The sequence below is a fragment of the Phalacrocorax carbo genome, chromosome 1, assembly GCF_963921805.1.
Source record: "Phalacrocorax carbo chromosome 1, bPhaCar2.1, whole genome shotgun sequence".
Lineage (NCBI taxonomy): Eukaryota > Metazoa > Chordata > Aves > Suliformes > Phalacrocoracidae > Phalacrocorax > Phalacrocorax carbo.
Genome location: NC_087513.1, coordinates 215764464 through 215779827, shown reverse-complemented (window position 1 = coordinate 215779827; position 15364 = coordinate 215764464). Strand labels below are relative to the sequence as shown.

Here is a 15364-nt window from a genome sequence, read left to right as displayed (position 1 = left end):
GGAAGGAAGAAAAACCAGCTTCAGCAGGAAGGTGGAGCCTACCTCTTTGCCTGTTGGCTGGAAAGGTGGGGGAAGAACACAGCAATCCCATCAGCTACAGCAGGGTGTGAACGTGGGTTTTTCTGTTTTTAGAGAAGTGCTGTGGCCACGAGACTATCGGAAAAACATGTGGCTTCTATGTTTTTGAGTTGCTAAGCCTTGATGAGATGAGAGCTGTTCTGCATATGCGCAGTGAAACTGTGGGGGATTCACTGGTGAGTGATGGCGTAGAGGGACCAAAGCTCTTTGGATATATGCGCTCTGGAGATATACCTGCAGGCTGTCATCTGTGCCTCAGTATTGCTCTAAACTTGCTTCATTCCCTGCTCTGATCCTCCAGCGCATCAGGACATTGCTGCTGCCTCTTGCCAAGGTTGGATCACAGAGCCATTGAATGGCCCACCTCTTACTTAGAGCTTTAAGGAAAATGGAAGAACCGAGACAGGGGAACCCACTGAGCAAAAAAAAAAAACCCACAGGCATCCTTCAGGCTGGGCAGAGCAGGCCTTCAGTCAGTTTAAGACGAGGAGGACAGGATTGCACTTATTCTAGCCAGCCCTGTTTTGGGAAGTCCTGAGCTCAACTCCTGACAGTCTCCACTCTTGCAGGATTGGACCTTCTCTACAGCCCATTGGAATAAGAGACTGTCTCCAGCAGGTACAAGAGAGCCAATTTCTTCCATCAGCTCATCCCTCTGCGAAGAGTTTGTGCCTTGGGCATACAGCACAGCTATGCACAGCAACATACATCTCCTTCCCCTGTCCTTGATACTATCTCTATCTTGTATTGGTCTATGAGAACATGGGACAGCACTGGATCTATTGTTTTGGCAAACACCACCACGTGTGGGGATACTTTTCCCTTGTTTGTAGGGAATATCTTTCTGAAAACTCAAGTTCTGGTCCTGTGTGATTCGGTGTTTTTTTTTTTTTTTCTCTAAAGTGATGTTGTTGCTGTGTTTGACATAAGTGCCTGATTCCTCTTTGCAGAGTTAATTTCCCGTGAGGGATCAAAGCACAAACACTGGGTTTTATTTGAGCGACTTGTTCTTTTTTTCTGCCTCTCTCCCATCTGTACGGTGGAAATGGAAAGGTCCATTTTCTAAAGTTTTGCCTAATCCTAGTGAAGTTGCTACGGCGTTGAATCTCTTCTTAATCTGTCCTTCACGCTCATCTTTCAGGTTTCTATATAACCGAATGGGATATTGGAGTGACTGGTCCATTCCAATACTTGTAACAACTGCTGCTGGCTTTACGTACATTACAGTGTTACTGGTGAGTAGGATAAAATGCCACTTCCTAAAGGTTTGTGTGTTTGTTTTTAAAAGGGTATGAACTTCTCAGTCCATCTATGACTTGAGCAATTTCCCTTTCAGACGTGATTTCTCTTTCCCCCTCTCGTTTAGCCTTAAGCTACCTAAAATAAATGGAAAGAGAGAAATGCGTGGTCTTTGGCCTCAGATGATCAAGAGCAAAGACAGAGACCTTGACTCTGGTGGTGCATCTGGCCTGAGGAGAAATACAGCTTTGGTTTCCCTTAGTATGGCCCCACTCTGTATCTGCCAATCACCAGTACAAGTTGTTTCCCCTCATCCCAGGGTGCTGGGACCTTCATGGTGGTGCCCGTTGGGGTAGTATGCCAGTACCTGGCCCCATGTAGTCAGTGCTTCCTGAGGTGCCAGGAGCTGTGTGCCATAGACCAGACTCTCCAACTCCCGGCCTCTTGGAGATCAGTCTTTTCCTCCACATCCTTGGCTTTGGAGAGGATCCGTCTGCACAGATGAGAGCTAGGTGGTGTCTGCTGGACCCATCCCCATCCCAGCCCCGCTTTCTGCCCTGGCCTGTTGGCTTATCTTTTGGGGTGGTGATGCGTTCCTGCATGTGCAAATGCTGGATGGTGGTGATGTGCCATTGTCTGACTCTTGATTTCTTCCTCCCAGATACTAGCACTATGTCACATAGCTGTGGGACAGCAAATGAACCTGCACTGGCTTCACAAGGTAAGTGGTTCTTCTCAGCTTGGAAAGGAGCAGGATCTCAATAAAACAGGAATCGAAGGAGCGGGTGGTGTATGTGGCACTTGCTTTCATGGTGTTTTTGGGAAGCGCGTAAACTTTAGATGTCTGTGGTGCATGTGTTGTCCCCCCAGAGGACTGAGCAAATTGCACAGTAGGGGCAGTCAAAGCCTGGGACAATACCTTTGCTCCATGGCTGTTTTTTGAGATTGAGAAATACTGTCTTTGGAGCAGCCTGGCTTTGGTCTTAGCTTTGTTCTTGGCTTAGTGTGGTAGTCCATTATGAACCTCTCTGGTGCTCCTTTCTGTGCTGAACCCAGCCCTGGAGGAGGGGCTGAGCAGATGTGAAGCTTTTTCAGGATATGCTTGGAGGAACTGACTGTGGAAAAGCCTTGGGAGAAGAAGTAGGTGTTAAAACTGGGGGTGTGCACTGTGAAGGTTGTGGTTTGCCGGAACCCAAGGAGGTCGTGATTGGTATGTAAAGCAGTTTGAGAAAATAAGTGCTGTGAAATGTAAGAGAAGATGCAGATCTGGTGTTCGGAGCACAGAAGGGGAGAGGAAGAGGTATGTAGCAAGCTGCAGGGAGAGACAGTGCCAAAGAAAATGGCTTGGCAGGATTTAAATTGTAATTGGCAATCTGCTAATAGATAATTACGGGACCAGTCCTGAATCTGCCAATACACAGCTCCTCCTGAAATTGGTGGTTCTGCACATGACAAGGCCTCGAAGGCTCGGCCTGAACAGATGTACCACCCTGAGGACAGGGAGAGCACAGACCTCCCCACCCTCTCTTTTGTTTCCTAGACACTATAGAAACTGTGCTCCCTTGGGAGGAGGGGATGCAATGCAAAGGGCGGGTGGGGGCTGTCTGGCTGTGGCTGGAAAATAAGTTGTCAATTCTTGGGTGTAACATATGTTTCTTCATTGGGTGAAATGGTATTTTTCAGACGTGCTCCAGGTGGCTGGTGGGTTTGGATGAGCAAGTTCAGAAGAGGAATGTGTTGGTGGAAATCAGTTAGTTCTTGCCTACGGAAACCCATCCTTCCTTTCCTTCTTCCAAAAAAGTCCACCTTTCATCACACCTCAGATGTGTTGCTCTGTCTCATCTCTTCCCTTCCCCATACCTCCCTCAGCTTTCTAAGGAGGTTTAGATAAGAGACTGGATTAAATTAATATTCTTCTCTGCAACTGTGCTGAATTACCTTCAAATATAGATTAAAGCACGTGGGCAAGGCTGGTATGTGCAAATAGCACGATTCTTTCCCATTTTCTCCTATAATCCTGCAAAAAGAGCTGAGGATTGTAAGCCAAGTTGGAGGTGCGTGGGGGAGGGTAAGAAGCAATAAATCGGAGCTGACGGGAGAAGGAGATGATGAAATGGAGATATGCTTGTCCTGACACCTCTGTGCTGACAGGGCAGTGACATCAAGGGGAATTAGGGCTGTGCTGAAGAAACGTAGTTGACAGTCTTCTGTTGCTGCTGAGTTTGGAGTTTGGCCTTTGGGGGATATAAAATGGATGAAAAGTAGATCCGATTCGGGTTGTGTGCTGGTGTTACAGTCTGGCAGGTGACCAGAGGTCTGACCACAGGATGGGGGAGCAGAATGACTACCGCATGCAAGGCCCCAGGGTATAGTGCGAGTGTCCACGTACATTGCTTTGTGCTTTAACTCAGAGTCCTTAATGAGGAAATATCTTGAAATAGTGTGGCTTGCAATTGTGGGTAGCTAGGAGGTATCTTAAACAGGCAAGTGAATCCCATCCTTCCTTGGACGTGCAGAAATTGGTTGGTTAGCAGGTGGTTTAAGTGCAGCCTCTTGTCTCGGGGACCCTCTTCAACCTGAGCAGCTGGATCTCTTGGCCCCTTCTGCTGCCCCATGTGCTTTGTTCATGTTCCCCTAAAATTGGAGGCTCAGGGTAAGCCACTGCTGTCCTACGGAGGCATCTCTTGTCGTTGGCAGGTCTGTCTGTGGACAGCCAGGAGAGGAACAGCAGGTGGGAACCGTGGGCTGAACTAGAAAGAGAAATCCTGTCCTGATGTACAAAAGTGATTTCCGTAAACTTTGGGTATATGGCTTTTTTATTTGCTTGTCCAAGCTATTAAGTAAATCTGAAATCGGTCTAGAGACACCCTGTGCGTCCCTAGATGATTCGTTCACTGCTATGTATCAGTTGGCCTTTTCTGTCCAAGTCTCCCACACAGATTTCAGATCTAGACAGTACATGAGATTGAGACACAGAGCAGCGGCATCCTTTTAATCCGGCAGGCGTGCGGTACAGCAGAGACTGAGATGCCAGATGGAGAGGCGGAGGATGGTGAACTAGTTTTTGACAGACAGCCCAGATTTTAGGTCTTTACAGCTGGAGTTATTTCTATGGCAATTCTTGATGGTTTGAACTTTTTACCTTTAAAATGGAGGTGATATTTTCTTTTTGACTGCTTTGCTCAGACTTCTGAGTGCTTCCACATGGAGGAAGAGGGAGGCTGGGGGATGTGGCTGATGGACCGGGTGTTGTTCTGCCATCTCAGTTCAGCCACTCTCACCCAGAGCTGCTTCTCAAGCTGCAATATCTAGAACTGCTTTGTCAACATGGCTTGGGTGCCGACTGCACAGTTGCCGCTTCAGACACAGGTGAAGTCACGTGCATGCACAAAGTAGAGCTGAACCATCTCAGAGATCACTTAGTGATGGGGACGCACAGCCTTGCTTGCACACATGGCCACCCTTTATTGAGCAGTGTGATGTTCGTTGTCTGTTGGGTGTGTTCAAGTTTTATCCCTGAAGAGAAGTGTTGGAGAGTCAACTTGACCGAATTCCACCAACCTCCCATAGCACTGGTGCATCACAGGCTGTTGCAGCAGGGCCAGGAGAACGTAGGATCATCTCCCGAAGTTGCCTGGCAGAACCCAATCTGTATTTAAGCTGTTTCTGATCCAGTTTGTTGGCAGGGCAAATACTGTTGGCCACTGTGTGAAGAAGGTGAGATCATCTGTGAGATGTGCCCTCCTGGGACTATTTAGCCCAGCATCATATCTTCCGTGGTGGAAAGGGGAGGTTATGCTGGGACAGAACGCAAGCCCACCCTCTTTCCTTGTGGGTCCGAAGGCTGTAATTGTTTTAGGCTGTTTATCACATACAAAAGTTTTCTCTCCATTTCTAAATCTGTAAAACTTTTATGATAATGAGAGGCTCCAGTATGTAAATGCTCTCATATTTGTTGCAGATTGGCCTGATGACAACCTTGATAACTACCGTGGTGACCATGTCATCAATTGCACAGCTCTGGGATGACGAATGGGAGATGGTATTTATTTCACTGCAAGTAAGTTGTCTGCAAGGATGCTTCTCTCGGTGGGGAAAGGGGCCGGTGCAGCTACAAGTCATGGGCTTTGTGTCTTTCTACTGTATAAAGCCATGCCTTGATGTTTATTGCTCCCAAAAGTGAAAGCTTGGCAATGAGAAAATTTGCAGCTAAACTCCCGTGGAGTCCTTGAGGCCACTATATCACTTTGTCTCCATCTCCTGGGCTCTTTCCTTTGAACTCAAACCAGGGCCTGCCTGCAGAGTTGGAGGTGGAAAGTACTGAGGCTGGGCGTGACTCAGAGGTGCTGGAGGGAGAGGGCAATTCCTCCACTGGTTTGGATAGCAATGCTGTGGACGTTGGTGTCCAGGACTGGAGCACCATGCTCTTCCCAGCCCTATAGGAGGAGTACTCTGGGTTTGTTTTTACATTGCATGTAAATATATATCTAAAAGAGAATGCAACTTCTTAAAACAGGACTAGAGCATAAAAAAACTTGTGGTGTCCTGCAGGGCTATATAATTGTTAGAGGAAAATAGGTACAAACCATACATTTCTTGATAGACCTGCTCTTTCTTCCTTTTTTTTCCCCTCTTTCTCAAAAAGGGCTCAAAAAAAATATTTTGCCCATGAAAGACTTGAGAGGTTTTACTGGTGATCACTGCTGCATATTTGGGAGCATGCAAATATATAAAAATACTGGGGGGGGATTGGGAGGAGGGAATAGCATTCACACAGTGACTAACATTTCTCAGAAGTGCTTCCCTTTTCCTGTTTTTTTTTTTAAGATTTAAGCAAACAATTAGAGAACAAAAACATGACTCATGTCAGACTTTGTCTCATGGTGATACACAGTCCAGTGTGTGTGCAGAATCACAGAATGGTTTGGGTCAGAAGGGACCTTCAGACCATCCAGTCCAACCTCCTGCCATGGGGAGGGACATCCCCAACTTGATCAGGTCGCTCAGAGCCCCATCCAGCCTCACCTGGGATGTGTCCAGGGATGGGGCATCGACCACCTCTCGGGGCAACCTGGGCCAGTGTCTCACCACCCTCAGCGTAAAACATTTCTCCCTTTGATCCAGTCTAAATCTCCCCTCCTTTAGTTTCAAACCATCCCCCCTTGGCCTGTCACAGCAGGCCTTGCTAAAGAGGTCGCCCCCACCCTTCCCACAGCCCCCCTTTAAGCCCTGGGAGGCCGCAATAAGGTCTCCCCGCAGCCTTCTCTTCCCCAGGCTGAACAACCCCAGCTCTCCCAGCCCGGCCTCGCAGCAGAGGGGCTCCAGCCCCCGGAGCATTTCTGTGCCCCCTCTGGCCCCGCTCCCACAGCCCCGTGTCTGTCCCGTGCTGAGGAGCCCCGAGCTGGAGGCGGCGCTGCAGGGGGGTCTCCCAGAGCGGGGCAGGGGGGCAGCACCCCCTCCCTCGCCCTGCTGCCCGCGCTGCTGGGGATGCAGCCCCGGGCACGGGTGGGGGTCTGGGCTGCGAGCGCACGTTGCCGGCTCGTGTCCAGCTTTTCACCCCCAGCACCCCCAGGCCCTTCTCGGCAGGGCTGCCCTCCATCCCCCATCCCCCAGCCTGTGTGGGTACCGGGGTGGTCCCAGCCCAGGGGCAGGACCTTGCACTTGACCTTGTTGACTGTGAGCCTGACACGGGCCCGCTTCTTGAGCTTGTCCACGTCCCTCTGGACGGCATCTCGTCCCTCAGGTGTGCCAGCTGCACCGCTCAGCTGGGTGTCATCAGCAAACTTGCTGAGGGTGCACTCAATCCCACTGTCCCTGTCATTGATGAGAATATTAAACAGCACTGGTCCCAGTAGGGACCCCTGCGGGTCGTCACTCATCACTGATCTCCACCCAGACATTGAGCAGCTGACCAGTTTTCAACTGGACCACAAAAAATGTAAAACTTGGTGGTACCAAGAGCCTTACTTGAATTTGCAGGGTGTCTAAAGAGGCCTTTTCCAAATATCTGTGTTATTGAGTGAGTTCTTCCCCAAGAAGGGGTTTAGAGCTTTCCTGTTTTGCCTTCATAGTGGTCTGAGTGCCGAAGGCAATAGCAGGGTTTGGAAGAAGAGATGGCCAAATCAATGCAGGAGCCTGATGTGGGAATGGAGTGAAATCCAACTGGAAACAGCTGTTTGATGCACTACAGAGCCTGCAAGATTAATGAATTTTCAAGGTGCTGGGGGTATCTGTCATAATTTTTTCTCTCCTGTTCTTGTGCCCTGCAGGCCACAGCCCCTTTCTTGCACATAGGAGCACTTGTGGCGGTCACAGCCCTGTCGTGGTTGATAGCGGGGCAGTTCGCACGAATGGAGAAAGCCAGTGAGTACCACTTGTGCCCTTGCATGGTGATGGGGAGGGCTGGTGGGGTGTCGGGTCCTCCCATTGGGAACCAGCTGGCAGGCGGCAGTGCTGGTTCCTTCCCTGGGCTCAGCAGCCTACACCTCAGCCACACTGGGGAGATGGATGCTCTCACCTGGCTGAAACTGGAGTGAGTGGTCTGGGGATGCATCCAGACCCCACGGCTGCTGCTTTGTGGCCAAAAGTGCGCCAGGGTGGGAGGTAAAAGGCCTGTTGACAATGATGTAATGTATAAAAGCATCCAGATTTTCATCAATCTTCTTTAGAATATATAAATGCACCCTCTACAGCTAATGTGCAGTGTTCTTCTCTGGATCTTGTAAGTACCTCTCTCTTCCCCCATCTCGTTGGCTCTTGTTCACCTGCATTTCTAGGTGGATCTGGCTCTTGTAAGCCTTCATAGACTTGTTGCTTGTGATGCAGTAGCACCCAGATGGCTCAGAGGTCTCATCCCCTGGCGGTTAGGTGCTTCCTTAAATGCATGTTGAGACATGGTCTAAGGGAGCAGCGTGGTGAAGGACACGTTGAACCCACCTCTTCTTGTGGGTGGTCCTGTCCACTGAAACAAGTTCTAGTGCGCATGTCCTCTGTCCCACCTCGTTGCCAGGGGCTCTCCCAAGCCTGAGCTGTTCCTCCAGGTTTTCTTGTGAAATAATTTGATCCTTCTGTGCCCTCAGAAGTGTTTTTCTTCAGGGCGTCCATGGATGTTCTCAGACATTTGTGCCAGCTCCAGAAAAATTATTTTAATTGGTATTTAACCTGCAGCAAAATACAAGCTCTGGAAGGATTTGGCAGCACCTGCAAAAGACTTCCATGAAGTGGGAGTTAAGAATGAGGAAATGGTGTCTGAAGATGGAAAGATTTTGATACCCAGAGAGGCCTTTCAAAGAAAGAATTGCTCTGCTTTAATTTATAAATATGCCAATAAAGCTGTACCTGGTGGTTCTTAAATATGTCCTAGCATGTAATTAGGCTGCCAGTTGAGGGAGGATTTGTGGTTACGCCTAGAGCAGAGACTGCATGTGCTCTTTCTGAATTCCTCATACTTCTTTCTCGTGCAGCTGAGTTCCCTGAAAATAACGCTTTTTTGGTTTGCTTGTTTTTAATAAGCCAGGAAGCTGTTTTCCTTCTCTCTGTCTGCTCCTGGGTTGGGCTTTGTGGGTTTGTTTTTAAGGAATAACATTCATCCCTTCTGTACCATTGGATCTCAGTTATTTTAGGGTCCTTTCACTTGTGAAATGTATCTTGCCTGGAGGGGTTTACGGACTTTTTGGTACAGGTATGTTTGACACGGTGGTGTTAAAAGGAAGAGAAGAATTGAAATCTCTGTGAGAACCTACGGTTGCTCATGATGGGAAAATACGATTTCACTCGCTAATAATAATGTTTTGGAAATAACTGGTGCAGCTGCAGTCGTTGGTGCGACAATCTGTTGTCGTCACTTTTGAGGCACGTGACAATCTTCAGCAACTGGATTTTTTAACTGAGCAAATTTTACACTTTTTTTTCATTCCCGCTGTGTTACTTTTTCCAAACCTGGAGAACAGAAGTTTCTTGAATAGCTACGGTGTTTTAAAAGGTAGTAGCTTATTTTCAAAGCTTCCTTCTGAGGTCAGATAGAAAACGTTGGACTCGGAACAGCTCTGGAAGCCTTGAGTAACAAATGGCAGTGTGAGACACATGCTCCTCCAGGAGCCCAGACTAGGCTGGAGTGGTCACATAGAGCAAGAGGAATGGAGAAAGGAGGTTTGCATCTAAAAGTTGTCGTTGGTGTTGTCATGGTATAGAAAGTGGGAGATCTGTCCTGCTTGCTTGGCTCCAGTGGTCACCAGGAGAGCTTCCTCCATACAGACCATCCAACCTCAAATTGAACAATATGTACTTTGCTTGCGTTTCGTGCATGTATTTGATTTCAGGGTCTTTGTGCGTGGTCTCTCTTCCCACGTATGAATGGCTGGCTGAGGCCTTCAGCTCCATGGGTCTGTGACCCATGCTGGGGCATCCTTTCCTTGTGCGTGCAGTCCCACAATAAAAATATTTGGAAGCCCATGCATTTCACATGGTGCTTGCCTTTAGTCTGAATCTGCGTGGTTTCATTCCTAAAGTGCAGTACCAGGAAGGAAGGGACCAGATTCTTGCACAGCATGAGACTTTGCTGACAATTAGGCTGATTTTCAAAGCCTGGTTGGTGTGTGGTGTTCCTGGGGTGAGCAAGAATTGGGTCAGGATAATGTCCTGTGTCCATCTGGAGGTTTGGCTGCTGTTAATGCACAACTGCAGGGCACCAGATCTTTATGGTGCAGGATGCAGCATGAAGTCACTTAGCAAGATGCCGTTCAGTTCCTTGAATGCTCTGTGGGTGATTGACATCTCTTCCAAAGAGGCGGAAAGATTAGCTGGCAAAGTTACTAGTGTTACTTTCTGGTTTAAGGAGCATGTTTGAATGAGGCTGTTACGTGCTGGAAGCAAAAGGCAGTTTGTTTATGTGTGAAACCAGATAGGTTGTGGTCAGGACCAGAGCTGGGCTGTTCTGTCCTTCCCCTAAAAAACCCCTGCCTTCTCCATCTTGCATCCATGGCAAATATTTGTTTTAAAGGTTTTTTTTGGAGCTTCTCCCCTGAGTTGCAAAGCCTTAATGAGTTTGAAAAATAAAAAATAATTAAAAGGGGAAAAAAAAAGGCCGCCTGCCTTAATATCTGTGGTTTCAAGTGACTCCAAATAGCTCAGGAGTTCAAAGCTGCCTGTTGTTCTTTATAAGGAATATGTGTCTGGGAACAAGGGGTGGTTCTCTTGTGCTGTCAGCACCTTTTGAAAGGTTCCCAGATACTCTGGACTTTGAGAAGTCAGCGGTAGTCAGAGGCAGGCGGCAGAGGCATGGCATGGGAGGCAGGACTGCTCGTCTGGCCCCAAGTGATGCAGCCAGCACCCTTTCCCCCGCATTTGCTGGTCCTGTAATATTGCTGCTTGCAGAGACCCTGGGGAGTGCAGCACCATCACAACCCAAGGATTTATTTAAACATGTCCATCTTAACCAGTAAAACATTATTACAAATTAAATCAGTTCTGGCTGGCACAAATCCTAATGCAGAAGCAGTAAAAGAGGCGTTACCCTGGCTGAAATGGGTGGTGTTGGTGAACCACCAATGTAAACACAAGTGACATAAACCCCAGTGATATTAAATGCACCAGCAGAGTGCCATGCCTGACTTGTAGATATGTGCCACTGGTGATCTGTTTCTGCTGTCAGGCAGGGCAAAATTTGGTGCTTTCCCACTCAAAGGGCTGGAAACCAGCAGTGTTTTGGGCTGCATTACTGAGACTTTAAGCAATTCACGTAACTTTGTTTCCCTGATACAAAATGAAGTGAAAACCTCCCTCAGGACTCTATCAGCTCAAAGAAATGTTTCAAAATTTTTTAAATAGAATATGTCTTTCCCTAAACACAGAGCTCTGCTGTTGTACTACAGGCAATGACTATAGACCAGTCTCTCCTCTAGAGGAAGGCAAAGGTGTCTTGACTTTGCTCATGTAGTGTGAGGAGGTAGAACCAACATTTTCACCAGCTCTTTCTCTCTCTCTCCATCTCAGCTTCTCAGATGCTGATGTTCACTGCATACCTCGCAGTTGTAGTTGCACTTTACCTCGTCCCCCTCACCATCTCGTCTCCTTGCATAATGGAGAGGAAGGCTCTGGGACCAAAGCCAGCCATTATAGGTCACCGCGGAGCACCCATGGTGAGTAGTCTCACTTCATTAGTACTGTGCGTCTGACTCTTCTGCCTGTGTAAAGGATGGTACTGGATCTGATGGTTTCCAGAGAATATATACGACAAGTACAACCTTGAGGCACCCCTCCTGGCTAGAATTGCTGTGGTGGTAAATCAGTACCTGAAGCCACAGTCAAGTCACGCCCCAGATGTCCTAGATGCCTTACAAAGAAGAGGGCAATCCTTGCCTTGCTCAGGGTGGCTTGTGCCATTGCATTTTTCCGGCTGCTAGTTCTGCCGTTTTTTGCTCTCCAGGCTTGGCCCTTGAGCTGCAGCAGTAGAAATTTGTGAATTTGTTTGAGCGTGAGTCTCAGCCTTCATGTCCTTTGCAGGACCTCACCAGCAGTGGTTAAACCCAGCTCAGAGCATGATGCCCTGAGTATGTGGCAATCTGCAAAATCAAACAAACAAGCTGTGCCGGCCCTACATGACTGCACGGTACTCCTGAATTGCAGATCATCATGAGACTGGGTGAGGTGATGAAACGTACCTGTCATCTGCCTCTGGGAAGTCCTTGAAATCATAATCATATTGTCCTTTCTTCTCCAAGGCTTCTGGGCATATCCAGGCTAAAGATGGAGCACGTTGGCTTGGGCACAGCCCTGGGCTTGGATAAAGCTGTCCTGTGGTATATGGTGTCGTGGTTCAGCCCAGTCGGCAACTAAACACCGCGCAGTTGCTTGCTGGAAGAGCAAAAGGGAAAAAAAAAACCAAACTTGTGGGTTGAGATAAGAACAGTTTAATAATAAAAGTAAGATAATAATGATTATGATAATAATAATGATAATAGAGTAAAAAGGAAAAGGGAAAAAGGGAAAAACTAAAACACAAACAATACAACTGCTCACCACCTGCCAACTGACGCTGCCCGTCCCCAAGCTGTGATTGCTGCCTCCCTCCCCCAGCCAGCTCCCCCCAGTTAACACACTGGCCATGACGTTACATGGTATGGAACATCCCTTTGGCTAGTTTGAATCTGCTCTCTTGGCTGTGCCCCCTCCCCTCCCGGCTGCTTGTACCCCCGGCAGAGCATGGGAAGCTGGAATTATCCTTGACTAGTACAAGCCCTGCCCGGCAACAACCAAAACATCAGTCTGTTATCAACATTATTTTCGTACTAAGCCCAGAGCACAGCGCTGCACCAGCTACAGTGAAGAAAATTAAAAGAAAATTTGGGTGCTTCTGTACCTAGGTCTGTTGAATGGTTGCACCTCCATCTCTCCCTGCTGGTTGGTTGACTTCAGACAAGATAGCATACTGTAGTGTAGGCACTGGCCTTGCAAATGTTTGTTTTTTAAGGCATCCTACTAACTTTTTTGCTGACATTCAGAGCAGAAAAAAAATATCTGTATATGGGCTGTCAGAACATATTTGGCAAGCTAGAGCGTGCTTGAACTCCTCTCCAAGTTCAAGAGTGCATGCTAGGAGTTTGCTAGGTGAGATAAACACCCGTCATGACACAGAAGTATTTTACTTTAGTTCTCTCTTTTTTTTTTTTAATGTTTTCTTTAAACAATCCCTTGAAATACCAGCTTAATTTGCATCACTCTATATTGCCTCTGTGGGTGGTGGAATGAAGTTCTGGGCATGATAAATGCTTTTTCCTGTCCCACTGAGTTTCTACCAACCATGAAGGCCAGAAGTAGCCAAGTGAGAACCTGGGCTCTGCGTGCTTCCTGCATGGCAGGAAATCACAAAACCTTTTAGGAGATTTTCTTCCTGTGGGGTTTCCAGGCCCGTGTGCCCCCCATAGTCTTCTAAAACTGCACAGCAGACAAATTCCTTCTATCTTCAGATAGTTTACATTAACCTTATCTGGAGCAAGACTCCTAGCAGAGACTTGGCCCTTTGCTTTTTTTCACATTCTTCCTTGGAGCCAGCGAGCGCTCCTTGCAGTACGGAATAAACCTGTGTAGGAAGATGTTGCTTGCACGTTAGGGTGCAGAGGGTTGCAAGGGCTGATCAAGAGCTGGGGTGGAGAACACTCAGTGCTGCGTGTGGGACTGTGGCCCAGGTGTTGTTCTAGGGGGTGTTTCCCTCCCCTTCACCATTCCCCGGTGCACAGAGCTGGTTGGTTGTTAGCAGCAGATGGTTTGCTCTGAAGCCCACAAGAAGCAAGACCAGAGACTAGCGAGCCCTGTTCCAACCTCCAAGCAGCAGTCTGCATATCCCATGATAAGTTGGCAGTAGGTTTATCCAACTGCTTTGCCTTTGTGTAGTGAGTGTCCTCTGACTTTGCCCTTGAATCATAAAGCTGAGATGGGATAAGAAAGATGAGGACCAGAGAGAGGTGGTCAAAACTTCCTTCAGTCCTTCCAGCTATGCCCAGCTTTTCACTGTATCAAATGTCACCTTGAGTTTGAAGAGCTCCACCTACAGTGCAAGTCCTCAGGTTGTACGAAGTCATATCTGCTTGGAAACTACTGATTTTAAAGCCTTGCCAGAAGGCATTTCTGCTAATGGGGTCGTGTTTCACAAAGCTGCTTGCTAGGCTTTTGCTGTTGAGCCCAACTGTAGGTAGATTTAGTTTGGAGAACTGGCCAAGTGGAGCTGGGGAGGAGGAAATAGCCCAGAGAAGAGTCTGGAGACTGGACTGTAGGACACAGACATCATCCCTTGGGCAATGCCAAGATCAAAAGTCTGCGGGGCCTGGGAGTTTGGGACCTGAGGTGAAACTAAATCTAGTGGGACTGGAGATGATAAAAAGTGATGCAATATTTGCCTTCAAATCTCCTGAAGCAAGACAAATGTGATTTGCTGTGCAGGCAAACATGCTCGCTGATAGAGCCTGATAGCTGGTGGCTTCGCCCGTCGGGCAGGACTGTGTAATATTGCATTTCCACGTCCAGCACTTATACTAGAAAGACACAAATTACAACCGAGTGCTTTTCTGACCAAAGTCAGCAAAGATGATCCATGGGATGGCTGAAGACGCTTGTTGTCCTGAAATAAAAGGTTTGTTGGGGACATGGCATATAGTATATGGGGCAAACGCTGGTGAAATTGGAGAGTTTCCCAGGAAAGCTGTAGATGTGGGCACTTCCTGAGGGATAACTGATCCATCAGTGCATGCAGCCTGCTTCTCAAACAGGGGCAATGATCCTCCTTTGCGCTCCAGAGCCTGCTTTCCTCTGTGCATGCACACACCCTGCCTCTCTTCTCTTGTCTCTTTAGGATTTTTAAGAGCAGCAAACATAGCATCTGTGTGAGTGTTCCTCAACTGCTGTCCTTGTTCTGTGGAGGAAAAGTGAAGAATAGAGGCCATATGGCTCATATAATTTGCCTTGAAACACTGGAGGAGGGAAAATGTCCTTGCATTTCCAGTAGCGAGAGAGAATCAGAAACCGTCCTGGCATCTGTACCTAGGTGAAGTGTGGATTTTTGCAGTACGGGAGAGCTACTGGTTCCACACTGGCCAACCATTTGCCTCTAGTGGTAGTGCTCCTCCAATGAACGTTCCTTTGGCATCATCCTGTTCTCCTGTGAGCTTTAATTCACTGCTAGGGAGGCTCTTCTGCACGAGTCCTCCTACCTTCCCTTGCCTAAATGCCATCCAGTCATGCCCATTTCTTTCTATGCTGAATGTCCGTTCCCAGCAGGGTGCTATCTGAAACCCCTTTCTCTCAGCAGGTGTTTAGTTAATCAGTTTCTTTTCAAAGGCTCTTAAAATGAATTATTCAGTCTCTGGATCTGTTTCTGTCCTTCTCGACTCCCATCAGGACAGCATCAGGGTTGTGGCAGCGATGTGCTTGGAATTGAGAGCTCCAGCCCTCGCTTGATGTCTTTTGGTTTGAAAGGGTCTTGTCCTGATGGATGCAGGAATTGTCTGACACCCCAAAACATGAGATGGGGTTCTCTGTAAATTTTGCATGTTCATAT

At 47.9% G+C, this 15364-nt stretch overlaps 1 protein-coding gene across 2 annotated transcripts in view; it reads left to right on the top strand.

The window, feature by feature from the left end:
* The window catches only part of GDPD5 (glycerophosphodiester phosphodiesterase domain containing 5), a 177293-nt gene that overhangs the window by 130445 nt on the left and 31484 nt on the right, over positions 1-15364 (top strand). For both annotated transcript variants that reach the window (XM_064441542.1, XM_064441543.1), the window contains exons 4-8: positions 1220-1313; positions 1979-2038; positions 5279-5377; positions 7587-7680; positions 11308-11453. In XM_064441542.1, coding sequence (XP_064297612.1) covers positions 1220-1313; positions 1979-2038; positions 5279-5377; positions 7587-7680; positions 11308-11453 — 493 coding nt within the window. The remainder of the gene's footprint in view (positions 1-1219; positions 1314-1978; positions 2039-5278; positions 5378-7586; positions 7681-11307; positions 11454-15364) is intronic.